General features: G+C 44.5%; 1 protein-coding gene across 4 annotated transcripts; it reads left to right on the top strand.

Annotated features, from left to right (window-relative positions):
- Positions 1 to 393: 393 nt before the first annotated feature.
- On the top strand, positions 394 to 17948 carry DHDDS (dehydrodolichyl diphosphate synthase subunit). 4 transcript variants are annotated; one of them, XM_019547997.1, is made up of 9 exons: positions 394 to 451; positions 2606 to 2759; positions 4078 to 4194; positions 4873 to 5015; positions 6026 to 6142; positions 6395 to 6496; positions 8485 to 8599; positions 10321 to 10428; positions 16046 to 17948. In XM_019547997.1, the coding sequence occupies exons 2-9, from the start codon at positions 2697 to 2699 to the stop codon at positions 16286 to 16288; spliced, it is 1008 nt and encodes a 335-aa protein (XP_019403542.1). In that variant the 5' UTR covers positions 394 to 451; positions 2606 to 2696; the 3' UTR covers positions 16289 to 17948. The 4 variants fall into 4 exon arrangements, with proteins under 4 accessions (XP_019403542.1, XP_019403543.1, XP_019403544.1 ...); XM_019547998.1 differs by lacking the exon at positions 394 to 451 and adding an exon at positions 542 to 695; XM_019547999.1 differs by lacking the exon at positions 394 to 451 and adding an exon at positions 1158 to 1178.
- Positions 17949 to 20090: the final 2142 nt, after the last annotated feature.

Below are 20090 nucleotides of genomic sequence, written 5' to 3'. Positions count from 1 at the left end.
TGATCTCACGATCAACAACACCTCATAGAAATGTTAATCACAGAGTCGGGCTAGCAAACCTGCCAGCCCCCTGGCCTGATGGCTGCCAGCAGCGACAGGGGATTTGGGTGGGGGGTGGGGCACAGAAAGGAGCTGGGCCCAAAGCTGGGACAGAAACATCCCCTGGCAGGTCTGCCCAGCCCAGGCTGTGGCTGCCAGAGGGCGGCAGAGCAGGCCCAGAGCACCGCAGGAGGGAGAAACCCGAGGGGAGTCGATGCCACCGAGGCCTCCCACGTGCAGCCCACCCCACCACGTGGCCGCTTCCCGCCAGCTGGCTGTAGGGGAGCCAGGCCACGCCCCCTCGCCGGCTCTCAACCACGCAGGCGCCGCCTGCCTCCCCTGGCGCGGGGTGATGACGCGGGCGGAAGGACACGTCACTCTGCGGGACTCACAGGCTGCGGCGGAGCGGAAGGTAACGGCGTGGCCGGGTCGGGTTGGGCGGGGCTGGGGTCCCACCCCCTCCTTCCCCGGGTCTCGGGATCGTCTGCCCGCCCTTCTCTCCCGGGGGGACGGGGCCTGGCGGGCGGGTTTCGGGCTGTGCCTCCGTCTTCCTGTCTGTGAAATGGGCTCAGGCAGCAGGTTTCGTTGGTAAAGGGGCTGGGGCTTGCTGCTTCCTTGGCTGGGAGGGTTTCGGTTTCCTACGTGGGGAAGAGGAGGTCAGTCGGGATTTATTTGCTGCCTCTGGGAAGACCAGAGCCAGGGTGTCAGGGCGTGGAGCCAGCGGGCAGGAAGGTGAACCTGGCCCCAGCTGAGGCGTGGAGCTGGCATGGGACTTGTAACGATGGAGTGGACACATCCTTGGAGGAAATGCGGGGCGGCAGTCCCTATCGAGCGCGGGGGTGAGAGGCACAGCCTCTGGACCCGCTTCCCCGGCCTCAAAAGCTGGAGGCCGCAAGTGGGAGTGGAGGAAAAAAATGCCGGTCAGGCCCTGTTCACGCTGCCCTGGGCAGGGCAGAGCTGGGGTCTGTCCCCCTCCGAGGCCGTTCTCACACGCTGTCTGCCGGTGAAGAGCCTGCGCTATCTCTTCCGCCAGTCCTGAATCTCTCGCAGGATCTGGGTGCAGCTTCCCAGTGGCTGAACCTCTGCTGTTCTCCCCACAGAAGCCATCTCCCGGCTGCTCTGCTCGTCCCTGGCTGAAGGTAAAATGTTCGCCGCCGCTGCTTGGGGGAAAGTCGGAGACTTGTCCATCATTTAGCAAAGTGCCGCATACACAATAAACGGGCTTCGCGTTCACTGAGCCCCGCTTCACTCTGTGCGAGTTAGCGCTCGTGGCACAAAGGCTTCACAGCCCTGGAGACTGGAGTCCCCCTCTCCTAGAAAGTGGAAATGGCGCAGGCCTCAAAAGCAGCTGAGCCCACTTCACAAAATAGGCAGCTGCTAATACAGGTGAAAGGGGAGTTCAGTCTCTAGGGCTAGGTGGTACTTGCCTTCTCCATTGCCCAGTTACTGAAGAACGTGGTGGGAGCTTTTGTGCTGTGAACGTTTATTCTCTGGGCTTTGTACTGAGACTCGCCAGCTAGTTCTGTGCAGGTGATCACATAAGGCGATTACAACTTTTTGATCATTCCCAGCCAGTACCAGACCTGGGCTGTTAAATGGTATCTTAAGAACCCTGTAGCACACTTCTAAGCTTTCCAGCCCCTCTAGTTTTTAGACTGTAGTAGACCCACAGCTGCTCAACAGTCATATTATGCATTAGTTTGCACCGACTTGAGAAGCAGCAGCAGAGATGAGAAGAGTTCAGAAGGCAAAAGAAAGGTTAGGAGAAACTGGCTCAGAGTCTCTTAGAGTTCATTTAGTGATTTTTATGGATCTTGTTTAAGACATGCACAGCATTAATAAGTAATTCGAAACTAGGCATTTCTACCAGACAGCAACCAGAGTACACCCTATACCCACATGAGGCAGAGTCCATCATTATGAAATAATCTATGAAACACATGTCTGTATTTGCTGGCCTTATTTACTAAGCTTAGGGAGTTGAGCCAGGTAATGGAGTACAAAAATCCAAGTCCACCTCGGAATTCTTGCTTTTCAGCCTTGAACTCTGATTCTTACTGAATTGTGGGCCTGTAGGTGAACTGAAGTCAGTGGTTCTTTGAAACTTAGCCTTTGAAACCTAGGTAGGAAGTTCTTTTCTCTACCAGGCTGGCCACCTGTTAGAGGCTTTCAAGATTTTAGGGCTTGGAACATTTAAGACTGTGGGGTTTTTTTGGTTTTTTTTTTTTTTAAAGATATAATGGCTGTTTGTTATTTATTTAGGTTATGAGTGTTTGATTATTATTTTTAGCTTGTAGTTTGATATGTTGTATATGCCCTATTTGGTCATGTATATAACTTCTGTATCTTAGTGTTAAGCTTGCTAGTAGTATTTTCTTAAATTTACTTCTTGGAGTACTTGATTTTTGTTTTTTGGGGGAATTTTTTTTTTGGGTGGAACAGGCTTCTTGGACTTTTCATGGTCACTAGATCACCTTTAGGGTAAATGGGTTGCATGTTCTTTTTCTACTTGTAGTTATTACAAGTAAAATCTCTCATCTGGCTAACTAAATCTCATTTTCACAAGGTGACTGCTGCTTCAGGTTCAGACAGAATCTTCTGTATACTTTGCCATTCTTCTCATTTCCATCTCAAAGAAAAAATCTGTCCCTAAGACCATGTCGTGGATCAGGGAAGGAGAGCTGATCCTTGTAGAGAGGTTTTTTGCCAATATCATAAAGGTAAGGGGCAAATCTTAGCACTGTTTACGGTAACCAAGAATCTGCAGGTTGGCTTCTCAGCACTAGAGAACAGAACAAACACTGATTGCTGTTGTGCAAAAATGTTCTGTACAAGAATACATGTTAACACTGACACTGAATATAGGTTTCAGGGATGGAAAACTCTCTCATCTTGAGTTTTGCAAAGTAAGCAGGGTAGTAGGTGATGCATGCTAATGGCAAGCTGGGACTCCAGGCTTCCAATGTTTTGCAGCTGTTTCTGATCAACAAACAGTGGAATTCTTGTTATCCTGTACTCCTTTATTTTCACTTCGCTGCTTTATTCTCATATCACAGGCATTTAGCAGCTAACGTCACTGGATCTAGACGTACATCATTTGATTACATAAAAATAGTTGTTCAAATGTCAGAAAGCACTCCTATCTAGTGGTTTAGGAAAGAACTGAAGAAGGAATGGAAAAGAAGAGGCCAATCTGAACATAATTCTGAAATGTCACCTTATTCTAAAACAAAATATAAGGATGCCAGGAAAAATCTGTCTGCTGTATGTTGTTGGTTTTGCGGTTTTTTAAAGTTAGTTTTGAAACCTATGCTGTTCTCTCTGTACCCCAGGAAGAGTTGCCTAGGCCTGGTGAAATTAAATGGAGAAAATACCAACCTTAAGGAAAGTTCTTATATATTTCTGTTTTAAATGTGTCGGGTCTATATAGCTTCCTGTAAATGCTGAAATAGAAATTCTTATTGTCAGAAGCACAGAACTTTTAACAGTTTCTTTTTGCAAAGAGGTAATAATTCTAGTGTTGCTTTATATCCTAAATACATTTGGTTGTCTCTCAAGTAACAGGGTAAGGAAAAGCCAAAGTTAGCTCTTAGCAGATCCTCCTAATGCCCGAAGAAGAGTATTTGTGCCCGAAGGCTTGCAAAGAACTTCTTGTCAACTATTTAGTTGGTCTAATAAAAGAGATCACGTCTGTCCAAAGAACCTTGCCTGCCTATGTCCTTAGACCAACACAGCTACATCCAACAACCGTCTTAGCTGCTAACACTGAGTGCGACTGCTGTAGTGTTTTCTATGGAACCTAAACTAATTTAATGAATATCTATCTATATCTCTGCCCTTCTGAATTTCTCTTGTTACCTTTCCTGCCTGCTGTGCTTTCCATCCTCCATCTCTTTGCCACAAATACACACACTTCAGGGTGGAATCTGCCTAACGCATTTGCCTGGAAAGAGCTGACCCTGCCAGGAACATGTAGTTTAAGTAAACTAGTTTAAGCTAAGAAATTGGTCGTTAGCTTTCTTTCTCCTTGCCATCTAGGCAGGTCCAATGCCCAGGCATATTGCTTTCATCATGGATGGCAATCGCCGTTATGCTCAGAAGTGCCACGTGCAGAGACAGCAGGGGCATTCACATGGCTTCGACAAACTAGCAGAGGTGAGGAGAACGTTCTGCGCTGGGTCAGAGAAGTTTGGACATTGAAGGCTGGGATAGAGTTTTCATCAGTGTATTCTCTCCAGGGGTGTCAGCAGGATGGTGAAGATTATCTCCTTAATTGGAGCAGGGTCTTGTACACAGACCTTGGGACTCTTGCGTTCCCTTCTCAGACCTACAGCTCTTTACTCTATGGCTTTGGAAAAGTTACTTAATTTTGTAGTTACTCATCTGTAAAACCGAAATAACTCCTGCCTTGCTGATCATAAGGCGTCTGTTGTTTGTAAAGCAACTAAAAACTGTAATGAAATATGAAATATTATGTACCATCTCCTTTACTCTAGAAGCAGAGCTTTCCCAGGCTGAATAAGAGCTAGGTCTGTTCTGAGATTGAGGTTTGTGGTTTAGGGAGAGTAAACACGTCCAATCATGTGTTGAAACATGATGTTGCAGAATCAGACTGGGACTCATTGCCCGAAGACCTTATTGAGGCCAGGAACTTGGCCATATTCCAAAGAGGATTTGGTTGAATTGGGAATCCTTTTTTGGATGGGCATCTTTAACTCCTTGTTTCCACTTATTCTTAGCATGGTGATGACCCAAAGTGACATTAACGTGTGTAAGGAGATGCGGTTCTGTTGTGTCCCTGGTGCTTTGAGTAACTCCTCTTTCCTCTTGCAGACACTGCGATGGTGCTGGCATCTGGGTATCCGGGAGGTCACTGTCTATGCATTTAGCATTGAGAATTTTAAACGTACCAAGGAAGAGGTAGATGGACTGATGGAACTGGCAAGACAAAAATTCATTCGCCTGCTGGAAGAACGGTAAGATCCTCTCAAGCCTATAAGAGGGTATAAAAAAAAAAAAAAATACTGGGCAATGGCAATGAAAGATGCTAAAGGATTGTGGCATTAAGTCAATAAAAGCAGCTGTAAATATCTCCAACAAAAGACAACCCTGATTCATTGTATATTTTCATAACCACAACAGAGGAGCATTTCAGTTGTCTGGTTTGTGCCAATTTACTTTCCTTTATGCATCATGGGCTAGAAAAGTCAAAGCTCTAGCTTTCGTAGCCAAAGCAGTTTGCCAGAACTGTACAGATGGGATTGGAGTAACTGGGGTGGAAATACCATCGCTTGTGATCTGGTGCATAGGGGAAGCAGGAGAAAGACTGAAATAACAGAAGGGTTGGTTAGGTTAAGGTACTCTGAAGATCTGCATTGCATTGATCTCTAGCCAGTGTTGTCATTCTTCACTCAAGCTCAGGCATAAGTTCCATTCAGAACTTCTGTAGTCACATTTGTTTCCCATCTGCATTTGACTTGTCTTCATTGACATTAATTTCTTCTCAGCTGGAGACTAGACTGCTATGTAGCTAGCTACTGCCAGTTCTGTTCTCCATGCTCTTAATTTTTTTTTCTTAATTAGTAAGATGGTGGGGAACTGTCAATTGTGTCTGCCTTGTTTGGGTTTTTTTTAATGTCATATGCTGTGTTTCAGAGCTAGACGAAAATGCCTTGTCCTTCAGCTAAGGTCCTTTTCTAGGTTATCTTTAGGACACTTACGGAATTGCTTCTGTTTAAGAAATAATACCAATTTGACAATTTCATTTCAGAGGTGCCTGGAGCATTAGAAACGATTGCAATCTGGCCATCTATAAGCAGCTGCAGCAAGTGGCAGCAAACCCTGAAGTATACCTGATGTTAATTTGGCCTGTGACATCATGACATTCTTCCTCTTAATAGATGTTGCAAGTTTTGGGTGTAATTTGAAGGCAGTAGAGTTTCAGCCTGCCTCCCATTAAGACCCCTGCTGTTCTCCTTGCACTTAGGGACAGCTTGAAGAAGCACGGTGTGTGTATCCGAGTCATTGGGGACCTGCCGCTTCTGCCACTGGATCTTCAGGCATTGATGGCCAAGGCTGTGTTGGCAACCAAGAACTACAACAAGTGAGTTGCAAACAACCATAAGCAGTCCAAAGTTGCTAAAATACTGTATCCACCCCTGGCCTTTGGCAGCTGAGATTTCCCTGGACACAGCACACTGTTCCTATCTGCTTTTTCTCTCTGTTGCTTTCTCTCTGCTACCTGCAACGCATGGGCATGGCGACATAAGAGTTGTTGCTTTAAAATTGGAGTAGTTTCTGTCATCATTAGAACAGTGGTATAAAATAAGTTTCCTTCTTGGTTTTGCTTTTTCAGGTGTTTTGTGAATGTCTGCTTTGCATACACATCAAGACATGAGATCAGCAATGCAGTGAGAGAGATGGCCTGGGGCGTGGAACAAGGACTACTGGAGCCCAGGTGACTCATATGCTTTCCTAATGAGCTTGGTCTGCCCACTTTCTCCTCATAGCTTCTGGCATTCCTGTGCAATCTCTCATGAGCAGGATGGTATAAGAGCTCTTGCTTTAAAATTTGCAGTAGTTTCTGTCCTCATTTAAACAGTGGTATGAATAAAAGTGGGGAAGCACAACTGCTTTTAAGCAAAAGATTTCAAGGTGAAACATCCTACACTTGTTAGCAAAGAACACAGAAGCAAGATCTGTTAAACAGTAGTCACTCCTATCCCTCCACCAGTGCTAAACACAAAGTTGGGTGGGGCACGATCTGCAATTTAAAACATGCTGGATGTGATTCTAAAACTGGTCCATGGAACACCCACAAGAGTTGTGCAGAGAACCAGTTGGTCATATGCTGGCTACCCAGCAATGTACTTTATAAAAACACAACCCAAATTGTATTAAACATTTTCTTAACGTTGAGATGGACCTTTTTTCCCCCCCTGCCCTTTTCAATCCATTCTGTTAATACTACAGACCCTAATTTCTTTCAGAGGCTTCCCTAGCCTGTAGATGTGCCAGCTATCATTCATGGGGTGCATCCTCCCTCTGTCACTCAGGTCTGCAGCTGTAGGGTGCTTGTGGATCCTTTTCCTCACCTGGATTCTCAGGTGGTAGCAGTGGTTAGAAGCACCTTTCACCAACCCCATCTGGTGGGAGGACTGCAACCCTTTATTTCAGATTTGGGTCTGGTCACCAGTATCCATGCTTTTCTAACCTCAAGGCTAGATTACTGCAGTGTGTTCCAGAGCTGGCCTCAATGACAGTCTGGAAGCTGCAGCTGGTGCAGAATGTAGGAGCCCACCTTTTGACAAGGATGGGTTGCTGGGACCTCATCACTTCAGAATCATCTGCTTTTCAAGTTTTCTTAGCAAAAACACATGGGAGGTTGTTCTCAGCCATCGCTCCTTAGCTTTGGAACTCCTTCCCCCTTGAGGACCACCAGGCCTAGAGTCTGGATGTCTTTCAGAAGCAGTATTAGCATGTGGGCAGGCCTTTAGCAGCTGGAGGTTAAGTCCCAGGGTATTGTCTGAGGAATTGTTTTATCTATTTTAGCTGTTTTTTATGACTGTTTTCTATTATAAGCTGTCCTGAGCCTTTTTGGGGGGACAGTGACTTAAAAATCAAACTGATAAATGACGAGTAGAGTTGTGAAGGAGACGGTCTTGCCATGTGGGTGCCCTCAAGTAGCTGAAACCTGTTTTAAATTTGTAACATCTGAGGCTTTACTTTGCTTGGCCAAGCTAAAAGTACACCCAACCAGGAACACTAAGGCAGTCCCCTATTTTATTGGTATATATGGCTCCATAAAACACTAGTTGTTACTCTTTAACCAAATACATCTGTAAGTGCCATTTCAAAGTGACAGGAGGCCCACAGTGGCTTGATTTGGTACGTAGCTGACTGACTAGACTGAAGTGGTACAATAAGGGATAATTCTTTGCACATCTTATCCAGAATTGTCACTTTTTTTTACTTCCATTGGCCTTGAGTATGGTGCGCATACCATTTGCTAGTTCCAGAGGTTCACCAGCAACCAAATGTCCCTGTCATGATATGCCTTTTGCTGGCCCCAAGTGCCATGATAATGAGTTTGGCTTAGAGGCCTGAGTAGGAAATAAACCAGAGTGCCATGTCTGACTTGCATTTGTGTTTATGGCTTCCAATCTGCATTTGCAACAGGCTTCTCTGTAGCTAGCTGTGAAGTCAAACCACAAACATACTGTGGAGATGGCTCCATCCAGGGTGGAGAAGGGAATTTCAAAGTGTGTGCCGCTGCTGTTTGCAGTATAAGTGGACATGTATAATGTTTGTTGACACAATTCTGGACTATTTTATAGAGCACATAGGAGATTGGTTTTAGGGCCAGAACAGCATTGGCTCTGCAGCTGATCGAATGGTGTCATCTCATCAACTTGTGATTAATGGAATGTGTTTTGTCTGTTTTAGTGATGTCTCAGAGTCATTGCTTGATAAGTGTCTCTACACGAGCAACTCCCCTGACCCAGACCTCCTGATTCGAACCTCTGGGGAAGTCCGGCTTAGTGACTTCTTGCTCTGGCAGGTAGGTAATAGCTTTGTCTTATGCAAGCGTAGAATATTTTCAGGCACAGTGAAGTTCTTTTGGGCCTTGTGACCTCCTTCAGAATATACTTGGAACTTGGTATATCTTGGTAATATATTGGACGGGCTGTGGCTCCTGTGGTTCTTACTCTTGTAGTGTTTCCAGATTTCCTAACTTTCTTTCCCAAAATTGTGTCCAAGTGTGCAAATTATTGTTCTGAAAGCATTAAAATAGGAAAAAATAAACATAGTCTGCTTCTCAACCTGATGAAGCAGCCAGTTCACACTTTTTTTTTTTCTTCCCTTGCTCACATTCTCTCATTTATGTCATCAAAGGTTTTTTGTTTTTTTGTTGTTTTTTAAATGTTAGGTCCTGGTATTAATCAGTCAACAGCATTCCTTCAGTAACATCCAGGGTTCACATGTGACATCTATCAGCTAGGAATATTTTGGAGGAAAACTTTTTAAAGGGACATTATTCATCTTTTATGAAACTAGATCATACACAGTAAGTCTCATGAGGTTTAATCTGAAAAAGACCAGTTTCACATTTTTCTACTTACTAGTATACTAGGGCAGTACTATAAAGTGTGGGCTGCAAACAGTGTAAAAGGATGTTGGAATCAAACTGCTTTTACTTACATTTGTTGTGTTTTCCTTCGGTCCAGATCATTTATAGTTTGTAAACATTGAAAGTCTCTGTTGTCAGCTTGCAAACATGTTTGTAGCTCTTCTCTAATAAATTGTGACTTGCTACTGGATTACTCTCCTTTCCCTTTCCAAAGTTCTAGTTACTGCCCCAAAATATATTTCTGACAGGTACTTCTCTGCATGCAATTGTCATGTGTCTGCAGTAGTACAAGGAATTAGTTCAATCTCCTACTTATGTTGGAGAATGGGGGAAATGGCCAAGAAATGGGCCAGACATTCTGGAGAAGCTACCAAGTTGGGCTGAGGGCTTGTGTATGTTATTATCAGCATCTGTACAGCTAGACAGCCCCAAAGCAGCAGTTATCCTGATGCTGGTGAAGCTTATTGTGCAGTGTCAGAAGGAAGTGTCTTTTAAAACATGCTTGTGTTGGTGCAACAAATGGAAATATTTGAATGCTTAGGATTTGACATAGAGGTTAAAATATTCACAGAATTTATGGCCATTAGGGTGATCTGGAGAAATAAGCTTCATCCATATTTTGCAGAAAACATGGCAGAGAGTTTAAACAACACTAGAGTTGATGACAAAACCAAGGTTTAACCTGAGCTCCTGGTTCCCAGGTCCATTATACTACCACTGTATTGGGACTTTCATATTCAATATACAGAATAAATGATGAATGGATAGCTAGGAATATCACAAAACATCTTGTGAAAAATGACGCTGGTGTAGAGTCCATCATATTTTCCAAATGCAGGCTTCAGGAGTCTGGTGCTGCTACAGGTTTTCCTGTGTAGCTGTTATCTTAGAATAGTCCAGAGACAAACTAGATAACATTGAGTCTAGCCCTACCTGTGTGTCTTGGTAGCAATGGAGAATTCTTGAAATCTCAAAACTGGAAACAAAATTGTATTGACTCTGATTTCCCTGGCTATTTTGGTTTGAATTTAACTAGGGTCTAGTAAACCCCTGCTTGGGCAGGTCCAGCCTAGATTATGACTGCAGAGCCACATCTTGGTGTCTGTTTCTTCCCTAGGTTATTAAATTTTTGGTAATCTTGCTTTCTGCAGGCAACCCATTCATGCCTGGCATTTCAGCCAGTATTGTGGCCAGAATATACCTTCTGGAGCTTGTTTGAGGCTATCCTTCAGTTCCAAATGAACTACAGTGCCTTAAAGGTAAGTGCGCTAGAGAGAGAGAGTCATATAGACAACATATGTTGTCTATACAACTGCCCAGTAACATGCTAGAAACCAGTTGTGCATGGCTTATTTTAATGTTCCCAACCATACTTTATAATTGTGTTTGCATAAACCAGTGTTGCATCTAGTAGGAGATCCTGTTTCAATGATTGATCATACTGGAAGTGTCATAGTAGGGCAGGTAAAGTACTCCATGCCAGTAACCCTTTGGTGGTCATGTCAGTTTTGGCAGAATGTTTTGCAAAACAGTGCCTAGCCAACATCATGACAACTGAGCGCATCTACACGTGCATTCATGCACTTGATTTAATGTGCATTAACTCTAGTACCTCCATTGTGAGTACTAGGAAAATGTGCATTGGTCTGTCTTAATGCACATTTAAATAAAGAGCACTTTTTTTTAGTGATGCTTTAATGTGCATTAAAAAGCATACGTACTTACGCCCAAAGTTGAAGTGATGCTGGTTTGGCTCAATTCAGTTCTATTTGTATGACAAAAGAATTAGTCTGGAGAGCTGAGGAACTGCCCCATTCAGGTCATTAGCATGTTCAATCTGAAGTGCAGTAAGATCTTCAAATACAGTTTGGTAAAAAGATCAGCAACTGAATTGTTAACAAAAGTGTTCCTCAACTTTGGGATTTTAGATAGAACTTGACTGTTCCATCTTCTTCCATAATAATTAGAAAGTGAAAAGTCTCTGTAATGCCTTGATAGAATTTGAGTTGAGATAAGATTTGATGATGGAAAATGCATAAGTAACTAAAACAAAATTTCCTAATCCCTGAGTTGGTGTGATAGTATTTGATTACAATGTTTCTTAGCCTAGCTAAAATGTCACCTGCTTGTAATTAACCATGTCATCATGGTTTTAATCATATATTTCCAGTCTTTTCTTGGAGCATTTTTATCCAGGCCCTTTTCAGTTACTTGGAATGCTAAAAAATATGGCAAGTAGATCCATGTCAACTGGTTGTCTTCCTGCCTTCAGGTGTGGGGGGGAGGGGGATTTCCCACAGTGTTAATAGCTGTCAAGTATGGATTAGTAAAACAGTGAAATTTGCCTGCTGCTTGAAGCTAGTGGTTAACACCTTAATTTGTTAGACCTTGGCATATTAAGACTAAGGTATTGTGCAGCAATTAGAAGTCAGCAAGGGAGTTTCTACTGAAGTGTGTTAGATTCTGTCCAAAGCCTGTGTGGATTTCTCCTTGGATTTACTTGATTTGTGTTCTTATGTGTTGTTAATAAATATTGTCTTTGCCAGGAAAAGATCCCTAGTTAAAATCAACTACTGCATCTGCATCAAGCTTTGCAAGAACTCCACCTTTCCCAGTTGATAGCACTGTCACTTGTTCTAATTTCCATTGTCTTTGCTATTGCCTTAATAACCAAGGTTATTTAACAGTTGCTCTTAATCTTGGGTTAATGTCCTGTACTGTTATGTAAAACTAATTCAGTTTTCAAGGCCAGCTTTCTCTACACAAGGCATCCTGGGTTGCACATACAGCTGGGTGCGAAGACAAGTCAGGCATGGGAACACATCATTATAAAGGAACTACTGATCTTAGGAAGGAGCTGAATTTGTGGAGTCCCTTACCACAGAAAGTGTCCAGATGCTTTGTAGAGATGCAGGCTTGCCAGTGGGGATCTGGGTTAAGGCAAGCCACCAAACACTATTACAAGGCAGGAGTTATATATTGGGGTCTAGTCAGAAGTCTACTTTGGCAAGAAGGTTTCTGCATTTTAGAGGGCTATAATTGGAGACTGTGGAAGCATGGAGGAGCTGGTGGAATTGAAGATTTTACAGCTAGCAGAAGGGGGATGTATATTCAGGGCACTTTTTTTTTTTTTTTCTTTATATGTGTTCTTCTTTTCTCTCTCCTTTCCCCTCTGCCTCTGCTAGGACCCAGCTGCGTTATTTTGTCACTTGCTCTTCCAGCATCGTAGAGCCTGGGGTGGTCTAATCCTAGATGGTGAAGCATGAGGCTTTAGAGTACCCCATTCATTGCACTATGAATCATAGGGCTGGAAGGGACCCCAAAGGATCATCGGGTCTTTCCTGCTCACGCCAGGGGCTGGACATCTGGGGTCAGACAACCCCAGCCAGCTGTTCATCCAGTCTTCTCTTGAAGACCTCTAAGGTAGATGATTGCACCACCTCTGAAGGGAGCTTGTTCTGTAGTCTGGACACCCTAGTTGTAAAGAAGTTTTTCCTAATGTTCAGCCTGAAACTATCTTCCAGGAGTGTGTGGCCATTGTTTCTAGTTTTCCCCCAGGGTGCCCTGATGTACACTTCTGATATAGCGGTAAGCTGCAATCAGGTCCCCTATCAGCCTTCTTTTCTTTAGGCTGAAGAGCCTGAGATCCCTTAGCCTGTCCTCGTATGGCTTGCCATGCAAGTCCCTGATCATGTGAGTGGCCCTTCTCTGGACCCTCTCAAGCTTTAGCACATTCTTGTTGAAGTGTGGCGCGCAGAACTGGACACAGTACTCCAGCTGCGGCTGCACCAATGTTGAGTAAAGTAGGAGAATTGCTTCTTTGGATTTACCAGAGATGTATCAATTGATGCATGCCAGAGATTTATTGGCCCTAGCAGCTACTGTATGAGCCAGCTCATACTCATGCTGGGGTCTGTTATTACCCCCACATCCCTTTCATTTGTAGTGCTGGTCAGGTTAGCAATGCCCAGCCTGTAGGTGTGCTGGGTGTTCTTCCTTCCCAGATTCCTTCCCAAAAGCACTTTGCATTTCTCTACGTTGAACCACATCTGGTTCCGTTCTGCCCAACATGCCAGCCTGTCTAGGTCTGCTTGCATCTGCGGATGTGTCTGCACAACCCCATGTCTTGGTGTCATCCACGAACTTGGCCAGTGGGCTTTTCACCCCCTCACTCAGGTCATTGATGAAGATATTGAATGTCACTGGGCCAGGTACCAGCCCCTGGGGTACGCCGCTGCCCATATCTCACCAGGACAACACCGATCCATTCATTTGGACTCTCTTGTGTCCTGCCCCACAACCATTTTTGCACCCACTTGATGATCCCACAGTTGAGCCCAATATCTTCCAGTTTTCTGATTTTAGTACCTTGTGGGATACCAGGTTAAAGGCTTTCTGGAAGTCGAGGTATATGATGTCATCTGGATGAGAGAAAAGCGGCTGACAAGTCACCTGATCATAGAAAGAATGAGGTTGGTCAGACAAGACCTGCCTGCAACGAAGCCATGCTGGCTGTCATTCAGTATCGTGCCTTCTGCAAGTTTGTCACATATAGCCTCTTCGACTGTTTTTAGGATTTTCCCTAGAACAGAAGCTAAGCTAATTGGCCTGTGGTTTCCTGGGTCTTCACACTTCTCCTCCTTGAAGATGGGCACAACATTGGCCCTCTTCCAGTCCTCTGAGATTTCTCCAGAGGCCCATGATTTTTTGAAAGACCTTTGCCAGGAGCTCTGTGATTATGTTGGCCAACTCTTGCAGAACTCTTAGGTGGAGTTAATCCAGTCCTGTTGATTTTTATATATAATTTTTTTTAATTGTCATAGAACTGGTGTATGATCAATGGTGGGAACGGTGTCAATCCCGCCCTGCTTGTTCTGCACCCTACCTGGCATGTTGTTCCCCTTGGTTTTGTGAAAGACCAAGGCAAAGTAGTAATTTAGGAGTTCTGTTTTTTCCTGAGTGGTAGAGACCAGGTATCTTGAGGCATTGAACAGTGGCCCCACACTTCCATTAGTTTTCCTTTTATTCCCTATGTAGCTAAAGAGGGACTTCTTGTTGTCCTTGATTCTTGTAGCTAGTTTTAGTTCAGTTTCTGCCTTAGCTTGCCTAATCTGTTTTCTATGAATGCGGGCTGTTGTCAAGTAGCCTTCCTTAGACCCTGTCCCAAGCTTCCATTGTTTGTATGACTCTTCCTTTTTCTGTAGGAGGGCTGCAACTTACCTGCTTAGCCAAGAGGGTTTTTTGACCCTTCTGCTACTTTTTCTCCATAAGGGAATGGATTTTCTCTGAGCCTTAAGGATTGCATCCTTAAGGAATGACCATCCTTCTTGTGTTCCCTTTACTTGTGGCTCTTGGTCTCTCAGGGCATTCTCTACTAGTGACCTGAGCTTATTAAAATTTGCATTTTTGAAGTCTAAGACTTCGAGCTCGGTACCTGTTTTGTCAGCCTTGCGATGGACCGTCAACATAATGATTTCATGGTCACTATCACCTAGGCTGCCCTCTATGTTTAAGTTGGTCACCAGGTCATCCCCTTTGGCCAGGACCAGGTCAAGAACTGCACTGCCTCTAGTTGGCCTGTGCACCACCCGAGTCAAAAAACACTTTTCGGTGCTGGTCAGGGAGGATCGTAATCGATCCGAGCTGGCCGAGCACTCCTCCCAGGAGATGTCTGGGTTAGGGTGACAACCATGTCCTGTGCATGCGCAGCCTCCGTTAGTTCATGGGCGAATGCTAAATCAAGTTCCTCCCCTTGGTTAGGTGGCCAGTAGTATGCAGCTACGGTCAGGTCTCTCTCACCACGCTTCCCCTGGAGCTTGACTGTATCATCCTGTCCAGGGACAGGAATCTGTGCTGAGGTTTGGTTGTCTGTATATTTCAAGCCCACAGCATTCAGCCTGGGGAACTGTCTCTCAAGAGGATCACTCATTCATGCACATGAATGTTTCTGCTCACGCCACCAGCAGTGAGAGAGTTAACAGGCCTGGCATTTTGAACATATTCAGACTCATTGTAGTAAGTTGGTGGAAGTTCACACTTAGGGTTCTTTTTTCTGTCTTGATACTTGTTTTAAAAGGGTAGCAGGCTTGTGTTGGATGGGTTAGCATCTCAGCTGTAACAGTTAAAAATGCGTTCCTAAAAATACACTTGCTTTTTGTGGATAATGTCAAAGACCATTATAAACCCACCACCTCCATCAGTAGTTTTCAAGTGTTCAAAGGCTTCAGGACTGCAGACTATCAGATAGGTTCCTTGCTGCAGCACAGAATTACTATTCTACTGGAACATTTCCATTCTTAATAGTAAAGTGTGCTACTAGAATTTACTTTTCCATAGCCCATCAAGCTGAGTCTCTTAAACAGATATATTTTAGTTTCTGGTGAAGCAAACTGGCACAGCCACCTGGCCATTTGGTGACAATTCTCTGTAAATCATTGCTCTGAATCTTATAACACCACCTCTGCCCTACTGTGTGAATGGGCCACAAGGATTCTGAGATGGTTGAGATAAGAATCATTTGGACATATGTTTTGTAGCTTGAAATCTCTGTTTTAAGCCTGTGGGTTGGGTACCTGAGTTTCTACCACTGCTGGTCAGAGCTTTTTTGAATTTAACTGCTAGCCAATACTATCATCAGACCTGTGTCTTAGTGAGGGGTTCTGCAAAGATTCCCCAGCACGTTCATCTGCCAATCAATATTCTGCATAAAAGTACAGGAGATTCACACATGGCTTATTTGTAATTAACTTACAAATTGATGGCTAAGTGAGCAGAGGCTTATTTCTGCTGCAACCTGTGCTGTATGTATGTGCATCATGAGGATAGGGATGACCTAAAGGACTAGTAAAATGTTAACACTGCTGCTTTTCACTTCAGAAAGCCAGAGACTTGTACATGGAGGAAAAGACACGGCAGCAGCTGGAAAGGGACCAGGCTTATGTGACAAAGGAGCTGCAACAGGAAGGAGCTGCATCCCATGGAGATACTCGGCGCCGACAAATCCTCTTGCAGAAACGCACTGCCCTGCGGGAAGAGAGGATCCAGGGCTTTCTGGAGGCTCTAGAACACAAAAAAATGGATGTCCTTAAAAGACTGTGTACAGTGACAGTGTCTGCATGATCTACATGTTGGGCAGACCTTGTGAGAGGGAACGGCAACAAGGTTAGCAGTAACCCATGTACCACCCAGAGGATGTGGTTCCACCATGGTCATGTAGGACTGTTTCAATATTTTACAACCCCAGTGGCACTCCCTAAAGTGCGGGAAGCAGAGTACTATGAAGTGTTCTTGCTCTCTAGATGCCACTGAGGAAGGTAGCATGTCTAGATGTCTTCCCTCCCTGCCACTAAAGATGGAGAAAGGAGTACATGCCAGGCTATATTGTTTCTGCTGCCTAGCACTTTGCAGCTCTGGGCATTTTTTGTGATGAAGATGGCTAGACCTAATTTCCAACTCTGTTAGCCCCCATCATGAATTGGCTGAGGTCGAGCAGTTTTTTGGTTTGGTTCTTTTTTTTGTGAAACCTGCCCTGGGCCTTTGTGTCAGCTCCTAATGCCACTTTGCAATGGCAGATCTTTCTGTGAAACATCCATCTAGTTAGTAACAGTATAGATGAACAGCTCTCTAAATGAGATGTGCTATTCCTATTCTGGGTAGAGAACATAATTTACAATAGAAGAGGAACATGCCAAGTTATGGGAAAGATCATCCACAAGCCAGTTCCTTGTCTTTTTTTTCCCTTTATTTCCCCTCCTTGCATTTTTGCCAGTTCTTGATATACTCACTACCAGTTTCTGAAAAGCTGTAGCAAGATGTAGGTTGCCACAACCGTATTGCAAAGAGGAAAATAAGCAGCACCTTGATTCACATTCTTGTTCCACCATCCTCTCAGCAGTGCCTAAGCAAGCAAGGGTTCATCTTGGGCACAATGCTGTTTTTGGAGGAGGTTGGGAATAAGGGTCGGGGAGGGGAGGGCGAGACTGGCTAGGAATCTGATCTGTAACAAAAGAAAATTGTTGCGGAGAGAATGTCTCTAAAGCCAGAGAGATGCTTATCATACACTAAATCATTTAAAAATATTTCCATTCAGCTCCTGAGAGCAAACACAGCCTCAGGTCACGATGCTTTTGGTTCAAAAGAGCAGTTCCCAAAACCACCTCAGTTTAGAGGTGATGTACTAAATTTCAGCAGAGATGTTTTGGGTGGCTGAGAAGTAGTTTTTGATAAGGGCTAGATAGACTCTGTTTGATACTATATTACCTGTTTTTTTGGTCTCCTCTGGCAGGGAGATGCATGAGCTTACCTCCTGGTTTTTTTCCATCTCTAATTTCTGTGCTTTTCTATGGACAAAATCAACTTGAAAATGTCTCCACAGTTTTTCTGAGGCACACTCAAATTCACCAGCTTTTGCTGTTTTTAAAGTGTTCCTTTTTACCTCCAAATGAAAACTAGAAAATGCAGATTTTAAAAGTCTTAAGTGCTGCAAACTCAGCACATTGAATATGATTGTGAAAAGGATAATTAAGTTGTCAAACCATGAATAAAGCATTTTCATACCAAACATTTTTAAAATAAGCCCAACATTTAAAATATATGGAGCTCTTCTCTGCGGCTTAATGAAGATGACATCGAGATCTAACAAATGCCGTTCTTTAACCTGTGTGTGACTCCCCACTTTATTCCTGTCAAATGGAAAGGATTAGCAGATTTTTTTTTTTTTTAATCTGAGTAATTTGTGGGTATCCCAAGACCATGTATGAATAAATTGCTTTCCAGTGCCGGAGCTTATGCAAGTAGCGAATGCTGTCCTTAAAGAATGTATGGTGAAATGAAAAGGTGGTGGAAGTTGTCACTTTTTATGCCCATATCTAACTGGATTTCATTTGTGGTTTGTTTGGGTTTTTTTCCCCTTTTTTGTTTTAAGAATTCTTCTGTGGAAATAGTTCTTATTCTCAGGAAGGTGTATTCTTTTGGACTCTTTTGGGGCATGTAGAGTCATAGCACTGAATTTACGGAAGCTGAAGTTGGGGAGAGGGGGAGGAGAGAGGAAGAAAGAGAATGAGTGTGTTCTATGTAATAACATATCTTTTGGCGAAATAAATTATATTTTCAGGTTTATGGTGGAAAGCTGGACAGTCACAGACAGTAGACATATGACTTCTTAAGGTAAGGAAGAGACTGGAAATAGGAAGATATTACATGCAAAGACTGTAAGTATTGTCTTTTAGGAAGTGCCTTTCCAATGAAGGTTTGAAAATGAAGCTGCAAGTCTTTTGCAAGAGTGCAACTTACCTAACTTCACAGTAGTATAGAAACCATGAAGAAAGATGCTGGATACACTAACTGGAATGGTGTGTTGTGTAGTTGAGAAGCCCTGCTGTGACCTGTAAAGCTTTGTACAAAACCTAGTTGTCTTGACGAGAACGTTCTGCTAAGACTCGGAGGAATGAATCTGTATACCTAAAACCTGGACACGCAAGTGTAGCAAACCTGCTCAGTGACTCTGTCTCTTTCTCAGCGTGGAAGGCAGCAGACTTTACAAGTCGTTTAGAACAATAATGGTCACTGGCTCTCAAAACCCCTTAGGTTGTTTTTAATAGTTTTAATAGTTTATCTATTTTTTCCACACATCTTTTCTGGGTTTTAAACGCTAGACAGGGACCTCCCTCACTTGACTCAAAAACATACATTTCTTTTCTATCAATTGTGTGCGTGCATTCTGGCGTGCGTGTGTGCGTGCGTGTGTGTGTGCGCGCGTGCAAGTGTATATCCTACCTGTGTGTATGTAAAGAAATCACTTTCCAGTGTTGCCGCTTATATAAGTAGTGAATACTGTCCTTAAAGAGTGCATGGTGAAAGGAAAAGTTGGTGGAAGTTGTCACTTTTTTTTATGCGCATATCCATACAGATATAGATAAAATTCTTTGCGCGCGCGTGCGTGTATGTGTGGTACTATACAGAAATAGTATAAAACAACAATTTTGTGTGTATGCGTATATATGTATATGCACACGCTATTGTGTGTGTATATATGATTGATGGTATAAAACTCGTGTGTGTGCATGTATTCTGACTGTATATCTGTTTACACATGCATGTGTAGATAATGATGCTTGTTTTGAAGTTCCCTAAGAAGCATCTGACCCATGTCTCGTACCCCGGTACCACAAAGGGAGAAAACGGACAAGTCCATGGTGTTTTGGGCCCTTTAACCGGGATGTGGTGTTGTCACCCGCAGGGCCGCTTCCCCGCCTTCTGGTCACTGGCTGAGAGATTTCTCCTAAAACTGCTAAGCTGGCAGTTTTTGGGTTGGGGGGCTTTTTTTCTTTGAATGGGGTCACTGGCTAGCGTTTCTCCCTGGGCACAGCATCTCACTGCTTGGCCTGGATACCTGGGCTAGTGCTACTCCACAGCCCACCCCCCCGCCCCCCGCTGGTCCTAGGGGCTGGTGCTGAAAGAACAGCTCCTCCCCCCTCCCCCCCCGGGGCCCCTGCCGAGCTTGGGGGGCTCCTCTGCAGCGCCATCGCGTTTCTGCTAGGCGGGAAGGTGCACTGGGGCCTTGCAAAGGAGCAGGTAGGGCTCCATCCTCAAGCCTAAAACTCGTGCACGGCACCCTTGGGGGGGGAGCAGGGAGGTGGATCCCACCCTTCTATGGGGTCCTGCTTGCACCCAGCTGCTTGCAGGGAGGGGAGGGGGGCAGTAGGGGAATGCGCGCGCACCTCCCTCCTTCGCCTCCCCTCCCTGGCTGCCTCCCCCGCCCCTCGCTGCTGGGCCCCGACCCACGTGACCGGCGCGGGCCAATGGGCGGGCGGGGCGGTGGGGATCCGGCTGGAACCGGTTGGGCCGCGTCCGGCTCTATATAAAACTTTATAAACACCCGATTCAAAGCAGTGGGGTCGGCAGCCCGAGCCGCGTGCCCACC

Source organism: Crocodylus porosus, unplaced genomic scaffold (genome assembly GCF_001723895.1).
Source record: "Crocodylus porosus isolate Cpor-Errol unplaced genomic scaffold, CroPor_comp1, whole genome shotgun sequence".
Taxonomy (NCBI): Eukaryota; Metazoa; Chordata; order Crocodylia; family Crocodylidae; genus Crocodylus; species Crocodylus porosus.
Note: the sequence above shows the minus strand (reverse complement) of the source record. Positions and strands in the feature narration are given on the sequence as shown.